Source organism: Trematomus bernacchii, unplaced genomic scaffold (genome assembly GCF_902827165.1).
Source record: "Trematomus bernacchii unplaced genomic scaffold, fTreBer1.1, whole genome shotgun sequence".
Classification (NCBI taxonomy): domain Eukaryota; kingdom Metazoa; phylum Chordata; class Actinopteri; order Perciformes; family Nototheniidae; genus Trematomus; species Trematomus bernacchii.
Genome location: NW_022987698.1, coordinates 6,923,203 through 6,945,363, shown reverse-complemented (window position 1 = coordinate 6,945,363; position 22,161 = coordinate 6,923,203). Strand labels below are relative to the sequence as shown.

The window sequence follows — 22,161 nt, the reverse complement described above, 5'->3', positions numbered from 1 at the left end:
ACCAGGCTCCCTCTCGGCCCTTGCAGTTATGCTGCTCCAGATCAATGTACTGAGGGTCGATAGATACTTCTCGGAGCACATGGATGACTGGGCGAGACCTTGGGATGGATCAAAAACACAAGAGTGTGTCAGGTAGAACACATTATGACTTAATTGTGGTTTCATTGTGAAGAAAAATGCAAGTAAACATGCAAGATTTATGATAGAGCTTTTATTTTGTGTGCTTCTTGAGTGTCTGCTTTGATTTGGAATTGATCAGATTTATCAACAATAGGATATTTAACATTGAGCTTTTATATTTCAAATGCATACCAAGTAAAGTATTTTGTTCTGTTTTTCTAAATGAATCTCACCTGAAGAGAACCACTGAGTCATTAAGAGAGCCCACGGCGATATCTGGGTAGTGGTTACTGTCAATATCCAAACCCCCTGAGATGGAGTATCCAAATCGTCTCACATCAAAGTCACGACCATCCAGTACCTGATGGTACAAAAAATAAAGATCATTCATCATAGTTGAAGATTTAAAAACTAATAAATAAACCATGTCCATCATATAATGATGGAAAATTGGTACTGTCCCTCTTGTCTTCACTTATTCTAAATGTATACTGCACTATTCATTTTATATTCTTCATTCTATATTAACTTTCAATCTCTTGGTTCATTCCTAAACTGTCTACAACTCACCTGAGCTGGCTTTGTTTCAATTCCAGCATCTGAGCCTCTGTAGATGAACACTTTGCCATCTCCATCAAACGGTGCCCCAACAGCAATATCTGAACAGATATGGAAATCATTGTTAAAAACAAGCATTCATTTAGTTAGCTACAGTTTACAGCTGAGTAGTTTAAAACCAACACAGTATGAAAAGTGGGAAAGGCGTTAATGCTCAAATAGTGTTAGTTGAGACTGAAAAAACTCTTTGGACACTTCTTTCTTTTATTATATTATAGGCTATATCCGAAGTTAAAGTATAACCCACAGCAGTGGCAGCAGTAACTTGTGCATGTTTTTTCTGACTTAAATGTCGTAGTTATTTTTTAATATACATATTTAATGTCAAACTCTTACATACTTTATCAGTGTATGAGATTGTGGGTTGTTCTCACCTCCGTACCCGTCCTGGTCCAGATCACCGATGTTGCTGACTACCATTCCAAACATGGAGTCGTAGGTCCCGTTGAGACGGATGGGTCGGGAATGATCGTCCCAGTGACCGAAGGGGTTCAGGTACACGTACACAGCCCCTCCAATCTCTGCCTTACGGTCAAAGAAGTTAGGAGCTCCAACAATCAGGTCTGTCCAGCTAGGGACAGAAACAGAGAGTCAGAAGATGTCTTTTAATTCGAGTTCTTAGAAGCCAAGAAAACCTCTTATCCAAAACCAAAAGTACTATTTGAAGGTACTTTACAAGTATATCTAATTTCTTGCAACTTTATACTTCTGCTCCACCACATTTACAAGTGCAAATGTTGTACTTTCCTCCACACTACATTTCGTTCACAGCTGTATGGTTGCTTGTTACATTTAGATTAAGATTTTACAGTACATATACAAAATGTGCAATAACCTTTAAAATATGATGACTACTTAAAATCATATAAAGTTTTTAAATTAGCTTTACCTCAACCATACAGTAAAGTACTGTAATATAAATTAATCCATGATTCTTCCAAAATGTTGAATTTAAAGGTGGGGTAGGTCATTTTGGAAAAACCAGCTCGAGTGCGCTAGAATTTGAAAATACACAGCCGGAAAAAATCTGCCACTTCCTTACAGAGCCCCTTCTCCAACACACACAAACGCGCACATGACCAATGAGGGCACGAGATAAGTTTGTGCACAGATGGAAGGCTGACAGGCAGGTAGGCCATCCAGTTATTTTAGCCGGGCCGGCTAAAATGATTGGTCGTGCTTTTTACAGTATTACGGCTTCCACAGATGACATTTTTTTATGGATTTTTTGTCAAAGCATTTAATATATTCATTGCTATCGGGATGTTAAGAGCATTCCATGAAATAAATTACATAGCCCACCTTTAAAGGGGCCATAGTTTCTAATTAGTATTTTTTACTCTTAAGGTAAATCAGCTGAAAATATTTGTATTTCAAAATAAAAATGACAGGAAAACTTCTTCAACAACTGACCAGTATTATCTATTAAACAATTATCATCCAGCATGTCCTCACCCGTCCCGGTTCAGGTCCGTCGTAGCAACGGAGTACCCAAATGACGAGGCCAGCTCCTCGCCCCAGATGATGTGTTGTGGCACCAGCCGGTACACGTTGTCTTTTTTTAGCAGCACCACTGCCCCCGTGTGATTGGCCCGAGGTGCACCTGCCACGAAGGTCAGCTCCCTGAGGCTTATTATCCCCATGGCAGAGTCCACAGAAAACCCTGGAAGACGGAAGTCAGGACGGAGGAAAGGGTCAGCGGTTAGTATTGACCTCAGAGGCTCTCCTCTCTGTGTAGCATGTTCTGCTCATCTTCTTACTAATGAAATGTGTGCCTTAAGTGACTATTGATTTTATGCCAGACTCATGATGGGTGTAAATGTCCTGTGTGCATGTGTTCGAAGGCGCATGTAGCTGGAGGCCTGCGATTGGTTGTGTGTCCACTGGTAAGAGCAGAAAAGGCGGGTTGTGATGTTAAGAGAGGGAGATGTATGGGGCTTTGCCTAATGTCCCATGAGATTCATGATGCTACTGCTCTGTATCAGTGCCTGAAGTCAAGGCAGGATGTAAACATAATGGGTGGACGTTAATCAGATTTATAACCTAAAGCATCCCTCTTTTGTGTGGAAGTGTGGGTCTTCATGTGTGTGTTTCTGTGTGTGTGTAGAGGAATGTGTGCATAAATCAGATGGAGCAAAGTGACCAAGTGAAAGGGGGAGGGGTTAGTGTGTGTTTGTGTGTGGGTGTATTAGCTTCATGACAAATTGTGAAATATTCGTATAAAGCTGTGAAAAATAGCACATCATATCAAACATTTCCCCTAAATAGAAGCAACCACATGCAATTTGCCTCACTTGTTTCAAAACATGCAGAGGATAGGGTGTGAAATCATCTATGATAACATGAGGGGGGGCATCTGTTAGTGCTGAGCACACATGCAGGGGGAGACGGGACAAACAGTGAGCAGCTCCAGGGTGGCAGGTGAGGAATGCAACACTGTGCATCTCAAGTCCTGTAAAAACCCACGGACAGAGACCAAATGTGTTGCTATTCCACACCGGGCGGCTCTATAAAACTAAATGGGGAATAAAGGCTTAAGGCAGTAAAAGGTTTCTAAAAGGCCCGCTGCAGGTGTTTACACACAAACATGGTGTGTATTGTATACACTGTTATTCTTTCCTTCACTGCTACTTTTATATAATCTACTTTCTTCTATTGTATTCCTTATTTTAGTTTATTTCTTCATGCCACACTAATGTAATGATTTGAACTGTTTATACATTACCAGTGTGTGTTGTTGAAAAAAATGGCAACTGCATTTCATTTTTGCAAGCCTGAGCAGTTTAATCACAATAGAGCTACACTTTGAGGCTTAGTATTTGGTTTCATTTTAAATGATTTAAATTATTGCTTTTTGTTCAATCAAATATAAAACTCATTATTACAATTTTGAGGAGCACTTACTTTAATCCCGTTCTGTGGAAGGTGCATCCTTAATGCCATGTTCAGTTATAGATACCCTTGTCTTTACAACTATTAGCATTAATATATATTGTTTGCCAAATTGTATTATCAGTGCGCTCTCCGAGCACAGATTGCCATTTATATTTAATATTGTAGTGTACTGTCTTGTCACAGCGGCAATATCTATCAATTGTTAAAATTATGTATTGTCTCTTTACACTTTACTTTTGTTTCTGTTCTATACTACTAAATTTGTAAATACATTTTTACAAATTGCTAGAAATAATCACTGTTTTTTCCATTCCATTTTTTGGTACTCAAGCTAAATAAAGTCAAAACTAAATGAAGTAAAGATCATGATTATTGCTTTGACCAGAGCAGTAGATGTAACACATTGTACAGGATCAGACTGTATTTTCTCATATTGTCTTTATCTGTAAATGGAAAACTGGACCACATTTTCCAAGGATGTTGCACTTGGCATTAGACCTCCAAACACCCTGCAATAAGCAATATTTTCTTTTCTATTCTCTCTGAAAGGATTTGATTTGGCCTTGGTGGAGATCAAAAGTATGGATCTTTTTATTTTCAGCTCTTTGTAACATCATTTATGGTTGAAGCCACTATATACAGTATGAAAAAATAATCCTTTGATAAGTCTGATTCAAAGACGGTTAGGAAATAATATCATGAATAGCTAAACACTGCCTCTATCATTTCAGTAAGCATGCAGAGGTGTGGCATAGCATCTGGTTAGGATCAATGGAACATGTGAGTTATAAATGAGAGGTAAAAGGTCATGTGGGAATTAGCGTTGTCAAGGAGACGGCTCAATGTGGAGAGCGGCAGGGTAAGCAGGCTTGGAGGTATGTGAATGAAAAGATGTATGGTAGATCCACACACTTAGTGAAAAGTAATAACTGGAACAATAAAACAGCTTGTGTTAAGCAGGCGAAGAGTCTTCACACATGGACACTGAATACCTAGAGATTTGTAATATATTGTAACAAAACAATCTTTACTCCACCACTTGGATCCAGACTGAAATATCTCAACAACCTTTGGATGAGTAGCCATTTTTAAATACATCCATGGTCTCCAGAGGATAAAGGAGGGCATTAATTGTTTTGAATGTAATGCATCTGCAATTATTATATTGATGCTTTGACATGTTGTTCACACATTGATGATACCCTCAGGATGAATAGTAATGATGGAAACCTCTAAAACTAATGACATTCGCTTCACACTCGGCTGTACTTTATTTTTAGAGCTAATGTTAGCATGCCAACACACTAAACTAAGAAGATGAACGGTGTAATTATTATACCGGCTAAACAACCACTTTGCCAAGTACAGACTCTCAGAGCTGCTAGCATGGAGGTACAATCTTTGTTTTGTTTGTTAGTTGAGTTTTTCGGTATCATTAAAGCGATTTAGTAAATCTATGACTGACAAGAAAACCACCACCAACTGGAAAGCTTCTTACCCACACACATGCAGACTGACTGAACACACTACAGACAACAGATATCTACAGACAGAACAGACAAACACCCCGCTGCTACTCAAACAGACAACCATCGCACTGCCATTGACAAATCAAAAAGCTATAAACAAAGAGGAAAAGATTATCATAAATAAATGAAATTGAATTAAGTTTAATTAAATTAGAATAAATTAAATTAAATTAAATAGTAAAAGTGGAAAAAATGCAGTTTTAGATGGCTGTCTCTTTATAACAGTACAGGTGATAAGGTCCCATGTAGTACATCAATTACACACTAAAAAAACTATCTGGAATTAGCAGAAAAGATTGAGACGCAGACGGAGGAAGACGGAGGACTACTTCCACTACAAGCCCAATCCGGTCCAAACAAAAACACTGCACGCCTACAAACCTAAGTAGCTATTATGAGCTACATCCTCAAACGCTGTAGGCCGGCTGGAGGGCTCCAGAGTTTTGTACAGCAGTGCATCTTCAATCGGGCTAGCCATGAACAAGAGCCCTATGGCCCAAAACAGGAAAAGAAAGACAGAAAGAAGAAGAGAAGGACGAGTGTAGGAGGGGAGTGATGGGGTGGTGAAATGATGAGGGAGGGAAAAAGAGTGAAAAGAGTGGAAAAAAGGGGGGAGAGGGAGGTGCAGGTGAGACAAGCTGTGATTGATTGATGCTTTGTCTTTGTGGTGCCGCATAGGTCCTGCAGAACCGCTGGCCACCTGGTGGAGAGACGACGTTTCAGGCTCAGACTGCACTCTCACTGATGCTACCACACCCTATTCAACATCTTGACTTGCTTTACTTTGTTTTGAGAAGAGGGCAGTGGATGGAAAAAGGATAACGTCATTGTTATTGGGATGATTTCTTTTTTGGCGGTTAATATTTCCCTTGAGAGTGAGAAAGGCTACTGGCATCATAAGAATTAAGGTCAGGCTGCAAAAAGCTATTGACATTTTTCACATGTCCACCCACATTCACATGGTAGAGCCCTACAAAAATGAGGTGGAGTTACATTCAGGGCTCTCTGAGTCACAGATAGGCTCATCCAGAAATAATCCACAGGGAATGAGCAGTTAGAGGCATTTTTGGCAGCTGCTATTAGCTCCCGTGGTTTGGGCGGCCATGTTGGAGTGCAGTCTGAGCCGTGGTGTCGACCCTCCACCGGCCCTCTCTCTCTCTCCTGTGCACAGGCAGCAGTGAGCAGGGAGGGCGGATCCTACCCAGGTAACTGTGGTAGGGCAGAGGGATGAGCTGGGCATTAAGTTGTTTCTGATCTGCCACCTCGTAGGGCCCGTCGTCGTAAAAACCGAGGTCAAGCAGAGTCTGGTTTAGGAGCTGGACACGCATCTCACCTGGAATGGAAACAGGTGAGGGCACAGCAAGCACACACACAGCGGATAACAGAAGACAAACACACTTGTGTGATTTGTTGCATACTTGCACACATGGCAAGTCCAAATTATCAGTGTGTACACCAAGTCATTGTAAAATGTTTAGTTAGTCTACAATAAAATCAACATCCTTAACCATCTTACACTAACCACAAATTATACACATGTTCAACGTTGGGCATAAATAAAAAAGTATTTTGAAGGAGGAAAGTGTTTACAATATAGGAATGATTGTATGTTGTAATTTTTGTAACCAAATCCGGTACACTAAATGCAGACTTCTGCATGTTTTAGAATGTGATATGTATGAATTGTGTGAATCAAATAGCATTGATCTCATGTGGCGAACAAAATAAATCAATCCAGTATATGATTACCGCACCAACTAAATATTATTGCCTACTTTGATTAAGTGCACACCGCTTCTCTGCATAATGTCTGTTTCCAATCACTAGATTGGTTTATTAATCAATTCAATGTTCAATCCCTAACAGTATAGTTCTCCTAATAGTGTGTTTTAATTACACACTTTACAAGGATTGGCTCTATTCCATAGTTCACATTAATTGCAGTAAAGTACTATTTAATTAATTTGATTGAAAAATGTCATAAAATCACTCAGATTTACATTCATCCTTGTGATTCAGATAAAAAATGAAACAATGCATGTCTAAATATCTTTTTCTTGCTGCCACCTAGTGCACAAACACATTTCTTTTGCAACTTTAAAACTGCATCACCATTTTGGTCAAAACAATCCATAGCAAGGAAGACCTGACAGTTGTTACAGTGATTCTGCGTTCTGCGGGTGAATCGGACACCTTACCTTTCCAGTTGTAGGTTCCTGGAGCCCCAAACAGAATGAAGTCGTTGTCTGGGGTGAAACTGACGGACATGCCCTGCTGACAGAAGCCAAACTGCTCGTGTCCCTGCGGCCGGCCCTCGCAGAACTTCCACTCCCCTCCATCCAGGTCGTCCCGCTCCGTCAGATCATCACTCAGAACGTAGCAGCGTCCAATGGGATCACGGGTCTCTGAAGATTGACCAACACGTTGCCTGAGCTCATACAGGTGAGCACAGGTCTGGTGAGGGACAGGAAATGGAGTATTAATGATCAGGATTTATATGTTGGTACTGTTACTGTTGTTACTCATTCAGAAAAGCTAGTCTTCAACGTCGAACATACATTTCGAAAAGGTTAATACAGATTAACCAAACCTCAAAATGGTCTAGATTCACAAGTCATTGGGTCAGAAGCAAAACAACAAGAACAGCATAGCTTCCTTCACTGGTACATTAACAGGATGTGGCCTTCACTTACCACCACCTTCCCTCCAATCCCCTGACTCTTGACAGTGACTCCCAGCCACTGGTTGTCTTTGCTCTCTCTTTCCAGATCCACTGAGGGAAAACGCAGAAGGAAATGGCTTCACATCATAACAGTTCCCATATTGTAAACCAATTAGGATCTGAGCCACAGTAAGCAAACAGCACTTTGTTGTTGAAGTTGAACACACAGTAAACTTTTCTCTAATGTAATGCAAATTACTAAATAAATGTCAAACACGAGATAGAAACTTTTGAATAATAAAGGCTGTCTAAAAATGTAAAAGTCTGTGGTTTATTTTCTGGATTATTCGAATTTCTTTGATCATGTGGGCAAAAGTCAGCAATTGGTAAAAAAGTGCCCATTACAATATTCAGCAATACCAGTATTAAGCATGTTGACATATTTGAACTGTCCGTTTTAGTTGACAAACAAACTACCCCAAATGATTAAGAAAAAAAACAAGGAAAGCAACAATAGTAACATCACAACAGGCAAATAATCACATTGGAGATGCTTAAACTAATCATATTTTTTTTAAATGACCAAGTCTATTATCTAAATTACAGCTGACTCAATTAGCACCACATTGTTGCTGCTAATCAATAACTGACTAATCATTAAAGTTCTACTTGACTCACCTTCTCCGTCGATATCCACCCTCTCACAGTCGTACTCCTCAGGTGTGATTGGACATTTGAACAAAGCTCCTGGCCGAGTGCCCCTCATCAGGCCCTGCCCCGCCGCCTGTGGGGCTCCCACAAGGATCCTAAAGGGACAAAACAATGAACATTTATTTAATGAAACATTTTCATTGCTGAATTCATGGTAGAGTCTGTTAGTATAGGGTTTATGACAGTAACTTAACATCTCATGTAAGTCAAGTAGGCTCCTACATAAAATCTAATGATAGTTGCAACTGGTTAAACGCTATTATTAAAGCTAACATTTTACATGTGACTGTGGGCACATTTCACAGCCTCGGCTGACCTGAGGCACCATTACTGTAAAGTACAAACACCTGTAACTCAAGTTATTCCAACCATGCCGAGACCACCAAATATGTTATCTCGACTTTAAGCTGATTCGAAACAGCTCTGTGTATCTGCATGTTCTCCATCTCCTTTTCACTATAATGATGTAGCTATCATCAAACACCCTTCACTATCAAGGCAAGGAAAGGTTTTATTCTCAGTGAGGTGGTTGCTGATATTTTGGGGCCAGTGTCACTGCCCTCTGCCTTATTTGGAGCGGCTGATTCAGGCTAGGATGCTATTTAAAAACCGAGCGTTGAGCCACATTCCACCCAACACCGTCAGCCGTGGCATATGCATGGAAGCGAGACGTGGGGAAATGGAGGCGAAGGAAAGAGTATAATAAGCATATTGTAAGGTTGGGAAAAAAGACAACAAAGCCCGACAAAGGGATGAACCTTAAATTGAGTGCCACAACAATAGCTGTTTCAATATGCCTGCTGCTTACATATAATTATAGCGACGGTGTGTGAGTAGACACAAGCTGTAAAGCCTGTGTGAAAAGGTCCCATCACCAACCCCCCTCATATCTACCTTGCTATGTGTATACTTAAATTAGAGTTATCTCTGTGGCTGGCAAGTATTTTACTATAAATAAAATGTAGCAAGCGGATAGTCCTGCATGTAACCCACACAGACAGAGAAGTAGACACAGACACTCATCAACCAGCCATACCAGCAGGAACTCGTCATAATAATTTACTCTTGAGATATTTGAAGTTGTTGCTTGGTAAAATGTAATGAGAACAGGGAGAATTGAGCATGCTGGACCAGACAACTGCACTTCCCAACATCTTACTTATTTTGCACGGTGAGAAGAACAGCAACCTTGACTCAACATCTTTTCTTCTTCAAGTGTAAGAAAAAAAACGTTGTCTTCACACTCATCCAAACCATCTTAACACACTGACTTTACTTTCTATTTACTTCGGAGTGCTTCTGTTGAAGAGCAGCCGGGCGTTGCCTCAGGATGATTCCCCTCACCTTAATGAGACCTCCACCCAAAGCAAAGACAGCTCATGTGAAATAACGACTGCTAGACATCACTGGTGGTCCACAGGAGTAACCCAGCAAAACAGCGTTAACAGATGTTAAACAAAAGGGATTTAAGAGGAAGAATTTATCACTAAAATACTGATAAGATCTGATCCCTCTTATAGCTTTAACATTCCTGAGGAGCTCTGGTTTGTGTTGAGGAGTTGAGGTGATACCCATCTTTCCGCCCACATGTGCACACGCAGGCAGGTGTCAGGGTGTGAGGTGGGAGGTCTGTTCAGCTGTTATACCACCAGTATTTGGCAGGGAAAGTTGGATGGCTCCCAACCTAAATATATATTCATCTAATTTTGACTAATTCTTCAGAGAGAACAGCTCAAAAGAGATGAAGTATACAGCCATGAAACAAAAATGATCAGGGGCCATGGCCATCCTTCAAGTCAAGAGATGATCATAAATGTTTCTCAGAGACAAATCAATTAATGTATATATGTCACATTTCATTGTCATTTTAGATAAGGAGTTCAACCAGCAGTTCAAAAAGAAAATGATGCGGGAAGAGAGTGAGGATAATGGTTGAGATCGTGTGAGGGAAGATCAGACTGTTTTATGTTGGCTTTGCATTTTTCTAATTTAATTTAGTATGAATAACTAATATTAACCTGCACATATGCCTCCATACTCTCTAAAATTAGAGAATATCATGAATAAAGCTCACATTTTTATAATTAGCTGACAAAAATTGTGATTAATCATTAAAGTAATTTAAAGTATTTCTCTGTGTAAAATGCCAACATTTGCCAGCTCCAGCTCCTTGTTATAAGGAAATGCTGATTTACTTTCTCCCATATAAAAGCTTATTGTATATATTCTAACTGTTTCTGATTAATAGTTGGATAAAACAAGACATTTTACGATGTAACACTGAGCTTTTAGAAATTGTCAGAGATGTTTTTCACTATTTTCTTACATTTTAAGTGAAACAATTAATCCTTTGATTATGAAAAAAATTAAATAATCATAAGTTCCAGCCCTTTTTGCTGTAAGGACATTCATTGTCGTGTTCCCCTTAGTCTTTCCCAAAAATGAAAAGATTCTTTGTTTGAAAAATGTAATTTATCATTTAAAAATAGATTTAAGACAACAAGGCCATATTGTCTGGGTTTCCTCAGCAATTGTCACAGCCCTGAACATAACATGAAACTGTTTATAAGAAGTTAAGTTAGGCAGAGATGAATAATGCATCCAGACAGGCACACATGAACCAAATTCGACACAGATAAAATGTCATGTCTGAGTAACACATTCACTTTGAGCTCACTTCATTGTACAGCATTGAGTCAGACGATGATCACTGCCATGCTCATCTTTCAGTAAACCCACATCTGACGTGTGTGTGTGTGTGTGTGTGTGTGTGTGTGTGTGTGTGTGTGTGTGTGTGTGTGTGTGTGTGTGTGTGTGTGGTGTGTGTGTGTGTGTGTGTGTGTGTGTGTGTGTGTGTGTGTGTGTGTGTGTGTAATATGAGTAGTTGTGGGTATGTTGCTGCTGCTGGCTGGATGGGAGATATCAGGGTGTTGAGAGTGATAGTGACAAAGTCGGCACCAACATACCTGAGTGTGTGTTTGTGTGGGTGAGATTGTGTTATATTACATAGCCATGTTGTATACACAGATTAGATCATGCACCTGGACACCGCCTTCATCCTCTCAGCCCCAGGATCCATCAAGTAAAGTCATTGTAAATCTAGTATTTTACACTGATCTAAAGTTATTAGCCAGAGTTCAAATCAACCTCGATGTGAGCGATGACGACACTCAGGTTTCAGCTCTGGGTCCTTTTAACTAGTTATATTAATACCATTACTGTTAAGGAATAATTCTTCTAGATATCTAACCTTTTGCTCTGAGACGTTTTATGATCTACTCTGACGTCTGTTATCTCCTTTAAGGAAAGGCATTGGTGTCATATGTGTTGTTGTCACCAGTTTGTGACCGGTCAACTTGTCTGGCACGAATGGTAATTGTTGTGAGAACACTGAGGCACTTCTTTATCGGTGTTTGTGGACTCTAAGATGTGAAATCTTCGAGGCCATGAGTGTCGGACGCAGGTGGTTCAGTGTTCCCAGCTGTTTAGTCTACTCCTTCAGAGATGTTGATTACTCTCTGTGAACCAGTTAAAAGGTCTAGCATAGAGAGAGGCTCTTCAGAATTGACCTGGCAACTCTACCGTGTAGTCAGAACCTCTGACTCTTTGACTTGTGATGTGAATCCTCCGGCCGATACTCTGAAATAAACCCATCAGTGTTTGACATCAAAAGCTCCAACTCTCACCGTGTCTCCTTCCTGAGTCGGTGACTCCCAATGCATTGCTACACAGAAGTTTCCCCCACAATTACTTTGGACATACCATAGGAAAACAAATAGGTGTTGTGATCTATGTGGTGCTGCTATCTTGGCGGGGGTAATTCTAATTGAAGCTCTTTTTCTGTTTCAATAAAGTAATATTGTTATATTATTTTCTAATCAAACACCATAGTTCAGTGACGAAGTGTAATGTTGATTTCTAACCAAATAACAAAAATGACCGTGTCAAAATTCCGGAAATAATTTCTTATAAGCCCACCCTCCACTATAAATCCTTCTTGATTTTCAGGCTAATCATCACATACACATGACAATCACACACAGGAGCCTCATTACACTAGACTCATACCGATGTGTTCATTAAGGGGAGCATGTGCAGTGACCCCAAAGTCTCCCCTGACCACCCCTCCCCCATGTAAACCCCATCCTCACACACAATCCCATTCTCCTTCACTCCTCCCCCACTCTCAGGAGTCACATCCCTGCGTTCAGCTTCCCATAGAGGCAGATTGATGGCAACACACTGGACAACAATACATCACAGATGCAATCAATATTCCGACCGGCATCCTCTCTCTAAATATCAAGAAAGATTGCAAAAAGAGAAACACCCAAGAGTGTTGTTCCATCCTATATGATGACTCGAACATGGTTAAGCCCAGCAATGTTGATTCTTTCCTCATACCCTTGCACTTGCAGCGTGTAAAATCGTATGTAGTCTATATTCATGTTTCATCGCAGGATGCATTCTACGCGTTGGGTTGATAAGATGTCCAAACTCCTGGTTTGGTAACATTTTTAAAAATAAATGTTTTATAATTCAAAGTCCCCTGACATTAAGCTTTAAACTAGACTGCTTTGTCTTTGTTACTGAAAACACATGGCAATAGTAGCAGACCTACAGAAACATCTGCAGAAATGTATTTTGTACTCCCAAGAGAATTCCTGAATCCTGTTTTGTTTGTTTAAGGAAAGAGAATACCTTTGCTGGAAAAGGAGAGATGGATGTTGGCGTTAATGTGATGGCCACACATGGTCAGTTTGCAAAGAGCCTCAATCTGACTGCACACCATTGAAACAATGTACAGAAGCTTTCCACACCTTAGAGAGCAACTGAAAATATTTCTAAAACCCACCCTTTTCCTAGAATTGTCCAGGCCTCTCAAGCTTTAGGAAGTTTGGGAAAAGTGTTGAATAAAAAAATACAGCCTAAATATTTCCAATATTTAGTTTGGTCAGTTGATCCCTCCTAGTCAGTCTGCCCACACACTTTGACATATGTCCTTCTGGGATCAGTGTGAGGCTGTTGCTCATACAGACAGTGGCTCTACAGGATCAGCATGGGGGCCAGGGGGCTCTTTAGGCCTTCTGTTACCCTGAGGCAAGACTGTGACCTCTGACCTGGACACACACACCACACACACACACACACACACACACACACACACACACACACACACACACACACACACACACACACACACACACACACACACACACACACACACACACACACACACACACACACACACACACACACACACACACACACACACACACACACACACACACACACACACACACACACACGCAAAAGAAAACATGTGCAAGCATGCAGACTTTAATGGAGGCATGAGTGTACAAATGGACCTGAATATTTGTTCATAACCTCACAAACACACACACACACACACACATGTTCGGACACACTAGACAACAGAAGGCTGTGCGACAACTGTGTAAACTACTGATCGGCACACTGACTGCAACCTGTCCAAAAACGTCGCCTGTGACAATCATTCTCAGAAAATGCTTTCACACCTGACTCCAGTTTCCCCTTCCAGTTTTGCTGATGATAAAATGACAGCTGAGAATGAGGTGACCAGGCTGTGAATCATCAAGTTTTGAAACATCTCAACTCTCTCCCACTCTGGTCAAAGGAGGAAAACAGGGTTAGGTAGCACACAATAAAGGGATAAAAGAGAGACAGAAACAGCTGCCAGGCCATGCAAACACCCCTTTGGGATATTGTGGTTCACTGCCCACGGACGTGACTCAACTTCCTGCTTATAGAATTTGTTCAAGGACATCACAAGGACAGTTCATATCAATTCAAGAAAAAACAACCAGAAAAGACAAAACTCTTTGAATTTCCAACCACTGAAAGTGTGTTCCAGGAAGGAGGAGGGAACAGACACTTTGCTCTCAGAGGACAATGGTAACCCCATCCTCACTTCACATGCATCTTTAACAAGTCCTAAGCTCACCAGCTGCCCCAATACTGATCAATAAGGGGACAGTCATTTCCAGGCATAGATGGGGTAATGATAGGCCCTCAGGTCCAAAGTGTAAAGAGGACATAACCCCTACACCGCCCCTCCCCTGTTTCTTTTATCTTCTCCTTTTCTTCTCCACCGTTATCCACTCATCCATCTATCGATCTGTCTATCCAGATCTCATAATTTACATGTTTTTAAATTGCTCTTTCTACTCTTTTCTGTCTATCATGTCATCATTTTGGGTGGTCCGGGACAAGCAGCATGCAATGGGTGAAGAGAAGAAAAACATTGTGGACAGGTCCATCACACAGACAGACAAACATTAGAATTGCAGGCTTGACCTCCACACAAGATTACCACAGTGATGACACATGCTAACATTATTGCATCTATTCAACTCATTTATGTTGGAGGAAATTAGAAAAGATTAGCAAGTGACTTTGATCACACAAAGGGCATCAATGTTTTTATTGAACAATATGTTGACGGTTTATATCCAAAGATGATCAGCAAATCTCTTTCAATAAAAACGAACAAAAATCCTCCACATCCTTGTAATTTCCTCTTCCTGTCGGCTTTTCATAGCTTCTTTCCGATCCTCAGTTTTGTATTAGATCCCAGTAGAGCCGCCATAAGCTGATTGATTAAACTGCTTCTTTACCAGAGTCAACTCAAATGGGCACGTATGCACACACACACACACACACACACACACACACACACACACACACACACACACACACACACACACACACACACACACACACACACACACACACACACACACACACACACACACACACACACACACACACACACACACACACACACACACACACACACACACACTTAATCAAAGGAGGGGCCTTTCATGATTTATTCATCCCTGCAGCTTCGGTCCCGATCAGGCCTGAACCCCTCCCCCACATATGGATCGTACTATACTTGTAGTCAACTCAAGGTAGCCTAATGCTTTAAACGCTGCACTTGTTTTTTTAGCTAACATGAAAAGCAAAGAAAAAAAGCAAAGTCAAAAACGAGTCATTAGCAACAAAAACGATAATTATGTGTAATAATGCAACACAATGCCAGAAACCTTGTAAGGACTTTACCTGCCAACTATCTATAAACTGCAGATGCAAAATCAGCTCCTGCTGCTCTTACACTGCCAACATTTAATCTGCAACTCCATCAGATCTAAGTTGTATGTTTCCTTCCTGACACTGCAGATTGTCCCTCTCAATCCAGTGAGCACGTGGTCCGCAGAGTAATATTCCTGAAAGCTCTTGGCCAGGCAGCGCTGCTTCCCACCGAGCTTTTGTCCAGGCAGCCCAGCGTGGAGGAATGGGGAATGTTAAATAGACAGAGAGAAAGTGGGAGCTAGTAAAGAGCATTAACCGTCTATGTGTGCGGGTGTGTGCGTTTGTCTGTATGTGTGTGTTTTCATGCTGGACTGTAAAGCATTCTATTTACCCTTTGCTCCTTCTGATCTCTCATATAAATAAGCACTGCAACAGTGTGAGCTCCAACATTTACGAGGCTTTCACATGAATGGCCCCTAGAAGATTTAGCAACAAGAGTGATAGAGCAGAAGAAAACTCATGAATTGAATTAGGGAGGGAAAAGGGGGTCGGTTCATTCTCAACTCTTAAGCTGAGGCTTGAAAAAGCAGCTTTTATAAGGCTATTTTAATGCAAATTACCCCCAGAAATTCTTCTTTGTTATGAATGTGTGAGGCAGCTATGCTGGTCCTCTTTTACACACATTATATGTGTATTAAACACAATAAATTGTACTGGGCCTTCCAGTACCATACAGAGGGTATCGTGTTTGACTCATAAAGGCAAAAGCCAAATGAAATTCTGTAGGAAAAAGAAAAGGAAGAAAGTATAAAAACAGCATAAATGTAAAAAAAATAAGATTTGGGAAATATGCTTATCTGCTTTCTTTTCGAGAGTTTGAAATGAAGATCGACACCAACCGTATCAATCTTTGTATCTACTCCACAAGAAAACAAATAAGCATATTTCCAAAAAAGGTGTATATTGCTTTAATAAAACTAAAAGATATGGCTTAAACCGGCACACTGTTGAGTTTCTTATCTTTGCATTTGACTTCTCTTGCAATCTCTATAACCTTTTAGAGGTCATTCAAAAATAAGCTGTGTTAATCTAGCCTCCAGTTCAATGAGAGGATTTGTTCAGCTTCAGAAAGCTATGTTGTAGATTCTTACTCAGCCAGTGAAACCAAAGTCCAGACTCTATGACTGGGATTAAATTGGCTACCTGTGGCCCCACCGGCATTGACACTCTCTCTCAGTAAGGCACCAGAGCAGGTCCGTGGTAAATATGAACCTTGAGGCAACCTGAGACCTTCTACTTTCCCTCTGACATCAATGCAACACCCCGTATCTACTGACATCAACAGATAAATCACACTCTAATAATGTTGTCAATGTGTGGCTAAATGCTGCAAGCAAAAAAAAACGTAAGCTACATGATTTTGGGGGAAATTCCCAATTAAAATTCCATAAATAGAAAAATGCTGCAACGATTTAAATACATAACATAAAGGCAAGGCTAACACTTGTGTCAGAATAGCGAATAAGCACAATAGAAGTCTTTCAAGGCCAGACAGAGATCCATCACAGATGATTTGTGACCCACATCACCACACCAAAGCAATACTGCCTTCCCCCACCTTCGTCCAATCACTTTTAAAAAGAAACAACCTTTACATTAAATCTGGAGGGTTTTCCAGCTAATGTGTGTGGTGCAGTATGATTTAAAGATGAGACAAACATATATATATGCAGGAACCGGTGTGCTTCATCCCAACGTCATGGGTTTATTCTAAGTATATCTATACTGATCCCGAACTGAGACAATCAGCAGCGCAGCATTGTGTCTTTTTTAGCTCAGCTCTAGGAATGTCAATGAGGTCCTACACTCTCAAAAACCATTGGACCGATTATCCGAAATGTGTGTACACACATCAATTGTCCCCGGAGGATAAATCTCACATAGACCTTTGGTGGTCCCCCAACTTTTAATCTAGCACCATCATGAAGCTGATATGTGTTATTTTAAGTGAATGGAACTATTAGAAGGGTTTCCATGAAAAGTGGTACATTCATGTTCCCCTCAGGATGAAATGTAATAGTTACTGATACCTTAACCTTTCATAGTGCCATGAACCTGCAAAACCATTGAAATTCCCTTCAGCTGCATTTTAACTTTGTTTGTAGTGCTAATTGTGTAAGCATGTCAAACCTGTCTCCTACAAAGCTACTTTTCCATACAACTAAACTGCATTTTGAATTACATTTTCAGGGAAAACATATTTACTTTTATATTATGGTCGCCATTTTAAACACAAAGTTGGCATTGGAAAACGACCTTGCTTAGTTGTAGTCAAAGGTCGTAGTTTGACTTAAAATAAGTATGTAAGTATACATGATGTTAATTAGAATAAGTAAACGTTGACTTTTTCCTCACGCAGGAGACACAAAGCTAACTAACATTTTACCTGGTAAACAGCATGATATGCATTGTCATTGTGAGCATAATAGCATGCTGTTGTTAGCATCTAGCCTGAAGCAAATGTTGTTATAAGTACAGCCTCTCGTTAACGACCTATATGTAGCCTAACCTTACATTGCTACCAAATTTGCTTTGACACATATTATCTTTTAAACATCTTCAAAATCTATCATATTGTTAGAAATAGTAGAGTTTGATGACAGATGTATTTTACTGGTATATGCCGGCAGACTTGCTATTAAAACATGCAGTAGCTGAGTTCAGGAGATTGGCAGGGGTGGGATAAAGCTCAGGGGGCTTCCTGTCTTCACCAGGCAGTAAACTATTAGCGGAAGCACTTCTCATAACAGTATAAATAGCAGACCCACACATAACTCAGACTGAAATACCCGCTCATCTCATCCTCTGTCTGGCATCAGACAGTTCAGCTTAGGGCCCTCAGGAAAACAAAAACCCGGTAGAGATAATAGGGACACTTTACAGAAGTCTGTGAAGCTAGATCAAGGCTCTTATGGCATTATTTAACTCTCTTCCAACAAGTCACTGACAGGGTCTCCTTACAGCACGGTCAATATGAGATCATCGGGTCACATGGGGTGACCTTTGCTGCCATATTGAAAAGGGGCGGTTGGGTTTGAAGGGCAGTCGAAACTGTAAAACTGAACAAAAAGACATTTATTCCATACAGCTGCCAGCTGTATCTGAATCAGAGTGTCTGAAACCTGACATTGTATGATCCTGCCTTAGAAGAAATACACATAACTCCTCTGATGCTTTAGACGTTTAGAGAAACAAACTCCAATGATCTGAGCAAGTCCCAAACCAGAAAAGGTGACAGTATGACTAAGTCGTTTTATATTCGCACTTTAAGGCTTTGGGTTGTGTCATACAGCCATGAGTAAGCAAAGAACAAAGCATCAAAGCAGTAATATCACTTTCACCATTAAACCTGGCGACACAAAACACAATGAGGACAACACATTTGCGCCATGGGCAAAAGTAACCCAAACCTTCATTATACAAAGAGAAAAAATGAGTCAATAGCATCTAATTACATTTAGTTTAAGGCAAATCAAGAGAGGAAGAGAAGAGATGAGATGGGAGCACCTTGGAAACTAAACTCCAAGATCTGATCTGCAATAACACAGAGAGGGCACTATCATAAAGTACTTTTCAGGCAGGAAAGATAATTGCTCTGTTGCCATCTGAATAATACATTTATCTAACTTAGAGTGCAATAACATCAGATGTCTTCATCCACAATGCTAAAGAAGTCCTCATCCAGTCTAAGGGATGTACCAGTGAGGACATGATCTCTGCATCTTCTCTTGAGGAACCGGCAAACGTGTAGATATTTTAAAGGTTGAATGAATTAACCTTAACAATCAGTATTTTGATGTCCTTTTTAAGTTTGCCGTGTGGTCAGAATCAGGACTCCAAAAGACTGATTACGTTGCTCCATTACGGCTGGATGTGTAAACAAGCCACTGTTTGCTAAAATATTTGCCATATCAACTAAGAAGGTGATGATATGACGATATTACCAACTTGTTTCTGTTGTTCCCCAGAAGCCACATTTGGATTGGAAAAATGTCTTCAATCTTTATTTTAAACCACTTTAAAGGACATTGGATTATCTATAACAAAGTGAAGTACTTTTATCATCAAAATATCTGACTACCCTGCATGTCATGTAAAGATATAGTAAATGATCAGGGGATGAAATCATTATTACTAAGTGATCTATGCAGACAATCGGTGTGAGGTCACAGAATACTGGAAACAGCATTATTCATCCCACTCTCTTCCGGTACGTGCATCACATCAGCACATCACTGTATTGACTCCTGCTGGCACTAACTCCACTGGTGCAGCATGGGCATTTGCCTCAGAAGTCTTCCGGCATTTTGAAACAGGCCACAGTATTAAGTGTTAAAGCTCATGGTCACTTTTTTAAATATCTTCCAGGAATGCTACTGGATAGTAAGCAGGTTTAAGAGGGGCCACGACCCTCGCTCTGACTGTCTGTGTGTCTGTGTGCTGATGTCATTCCTCCGGTCTGACCAGGCGACAGGGAGACTCCAGCTCCAGTAAACTGAGGAGCCAACGGTTAAATATGGAGCTCCAAAACAGGGACCTGAAGTAAATAATCTCCCTTGTATTTCTTATATTCAGGGGTGGTAGGTAATTAAGTGTAGTATAGGTTTAAGCTTCCTGTATTTAAGTATTTCTATTTTAAACAATTGTATATTCTTAAACACTACAATTCAGAGGGAGATTTTGTACTCCATACATTAAGTGACTTTTCATAAAAAACATCCAACTGCATGATGTTTTTATTAAATATCATAGATTAATCTAACCTGAAATATATTGACATGAGTGGTTCACAAAAAATAGCATGACAATTAATTATCAATACAATATAATTCGATACTAACATAGAACTATAACAGAACACGGCCGAGGCCAAATTCCCTATTGAAAGGGAAAAATTGTTCATTCACCCTGTGATCGAAATCTGTGTTTTTCCTTGGCCCATTCTACACCCTTCCACCAAGTTTCAAGGAAATTCGACAATATTTTTTCCACAATACTGGAAAAAAAAAAAAAAAAAAAAAAAAACTGAACTGAAAACCTAAAATCCTTGTTGAAGGTAATAATGGAAAGTTTAACACACAGCAGTAGTTTATCTGCACAAAACAAATACTTTCATTCATACAGCGTCTGAACCTTTACATTTTCAAATTGGAATTTTATTTAGATGTAATAGAAATAATGTTATGTGTAGAACATAATCTGAATAATTATTTCCCCACTGTTCATATGCATACAGTATCACACATATCCACACATCTGTGTGTCCAAGTCTTACACCAGAAAAGTTTAACAAAAACCTTCAAAGATGTAAACTGAATGTGCCAACTGACCTCTATCAGACCTATATCCTATAGATATATTACAGAACTGTTCTCTCTGGAACCCGTTCAGATGAAATACAATTGAAACCTCTTGCTTTAGGAGAGGTAAATAAAGACTGTCTCTTATTAATCGTGATGCCGTAAACATTTTTGGATGATTTAAAAGCAGATCTGCTGTTATAACTCATGAGGGTGTGTTCCAGTCACACTGAAAGACGCAGCAAAACAGCTGTTGGCAAACACATTCAAATATACAAGCAAACACAGATCTCATCCATGAACACATACACACTCAGCCCTACACACTATTGGACACATTCGTATCTCTATTCCCCTTCTGTGAAGTCAGCATCAGACCCAAACTGCTCTAAAAAAAATGCTGCTCACTTAAAAACCTTTTTTCCCTCCTTGAGAAATCACTGCCTGCCAGCTGACTCAGCACAATCTATACTCTCATCCACTTACTGTAAATCATGGTCTTTTACCTTAGAGCTCATGGGCTGCTCTTGCAGTACGTGCTGCACATTAAACATGCTAAAACTCCTGCACCCAGTTCAGAGAATTGAGTGTAACAATGATTTAGCAAAACTGAAGACTGGTGCAGCACAGAACTACTGACTGTAACAGACACACATTTCAGATTTCAACCTTCACTAAAAAAGAAAATTCATGGTATGGTGAACATTTTGCATACAGAGCAGGTGCAGGTACACCACACATCTCAGCTCTGTATGTGAGGTGCAACAAAAAGTCAAAGAGGACACACATGGTACAGGTTCAGTGCCGCATTCATCTACTCACCAGCTTTTAGACTCTGGGGTAAGCTGCTGGTGAAGTGCTAGAGAGAAGCCAAAAAAGGTGCCATGGTCTCCCAACTTATGAAGTGTGTGAGTAGTATCCAGGTTAAATCCCCACACTTGGCTTGAAAGGGTCAAGAGAGCCCAGAGGAGAGTAGTCCAACAAAGACAGGAGCAAGATGAGAGGGAGATGGTGTTCCCATGTCCCACCGGGGCTGCCATAGCAGGGTGCAGGTCCTCTTAGCAGCAGAGCAAGTTCACTTCAAGAAGAGTACGGGGGGAATCCTTGTTTGGCTCCCAGAGTGATAAAAGAGAAAACCCTGTAGTCTCCTCTTCTCTGTGGATGCCTCACTTGTTTCCAATCCTCT

The 22,161-nt window shown here is 40.3% G+C and overlaps 1 protein-coding gene across 2 annotated transcripts in view; it reads right to left on the bottom strand.

Moving 5' to 3' along the window:
• Positions 1-22,161, bottom strand: part of itga7 (integrin, alpha 7) — a 32,742-nt gene extending 10,581 nt beyond the window's left edge. The window contains exons 1-11 of one of the 2 annotated variants that reach the window (XM_034139248.1): positions 21,798-22,161; positions 8,503-8,630; positions 7,856-7,935; positions 7,361-7,616; positions 6,364-6,495; positions 5,544-5,651; positions 2,194-2,401; positions 1,113-1,309; positions 691-779; positions 354-481; positions 3-98 (exon numbers count right to left, since the gene is read on the bottom strand). In XM_034139248.1, coding sequence (XP_033995139.1) covers positions 3-98; positions 354-481; positions 691-779; positions 1,113-1,309; positions 2,194-2,401; positions 5,544-5,651; positions 6,364-6,495; positions 7,361-7,616; positions 7,856-7,935; positions 8,503-8,630; positions 21,798-22,015 — 1,640 coding nt within the window. In that variant the 5' untranslated portion in view covers positions 22,016-22,161. Of the gene's footprint in view, positions 1-2; positions 99-353; positions 482-690; positions 780-1,112; positions 1,310-2,193; positions 2,402-5,543; positions 5,652-6,363; positions 6,535-7,360; positions 7,617-7,855; positions 7,936-8,502; positions 8,631-21,797 lie in introns of those variants that run through there. The other variant, XM_034139247.1, reaches the window with a different exon arrangement.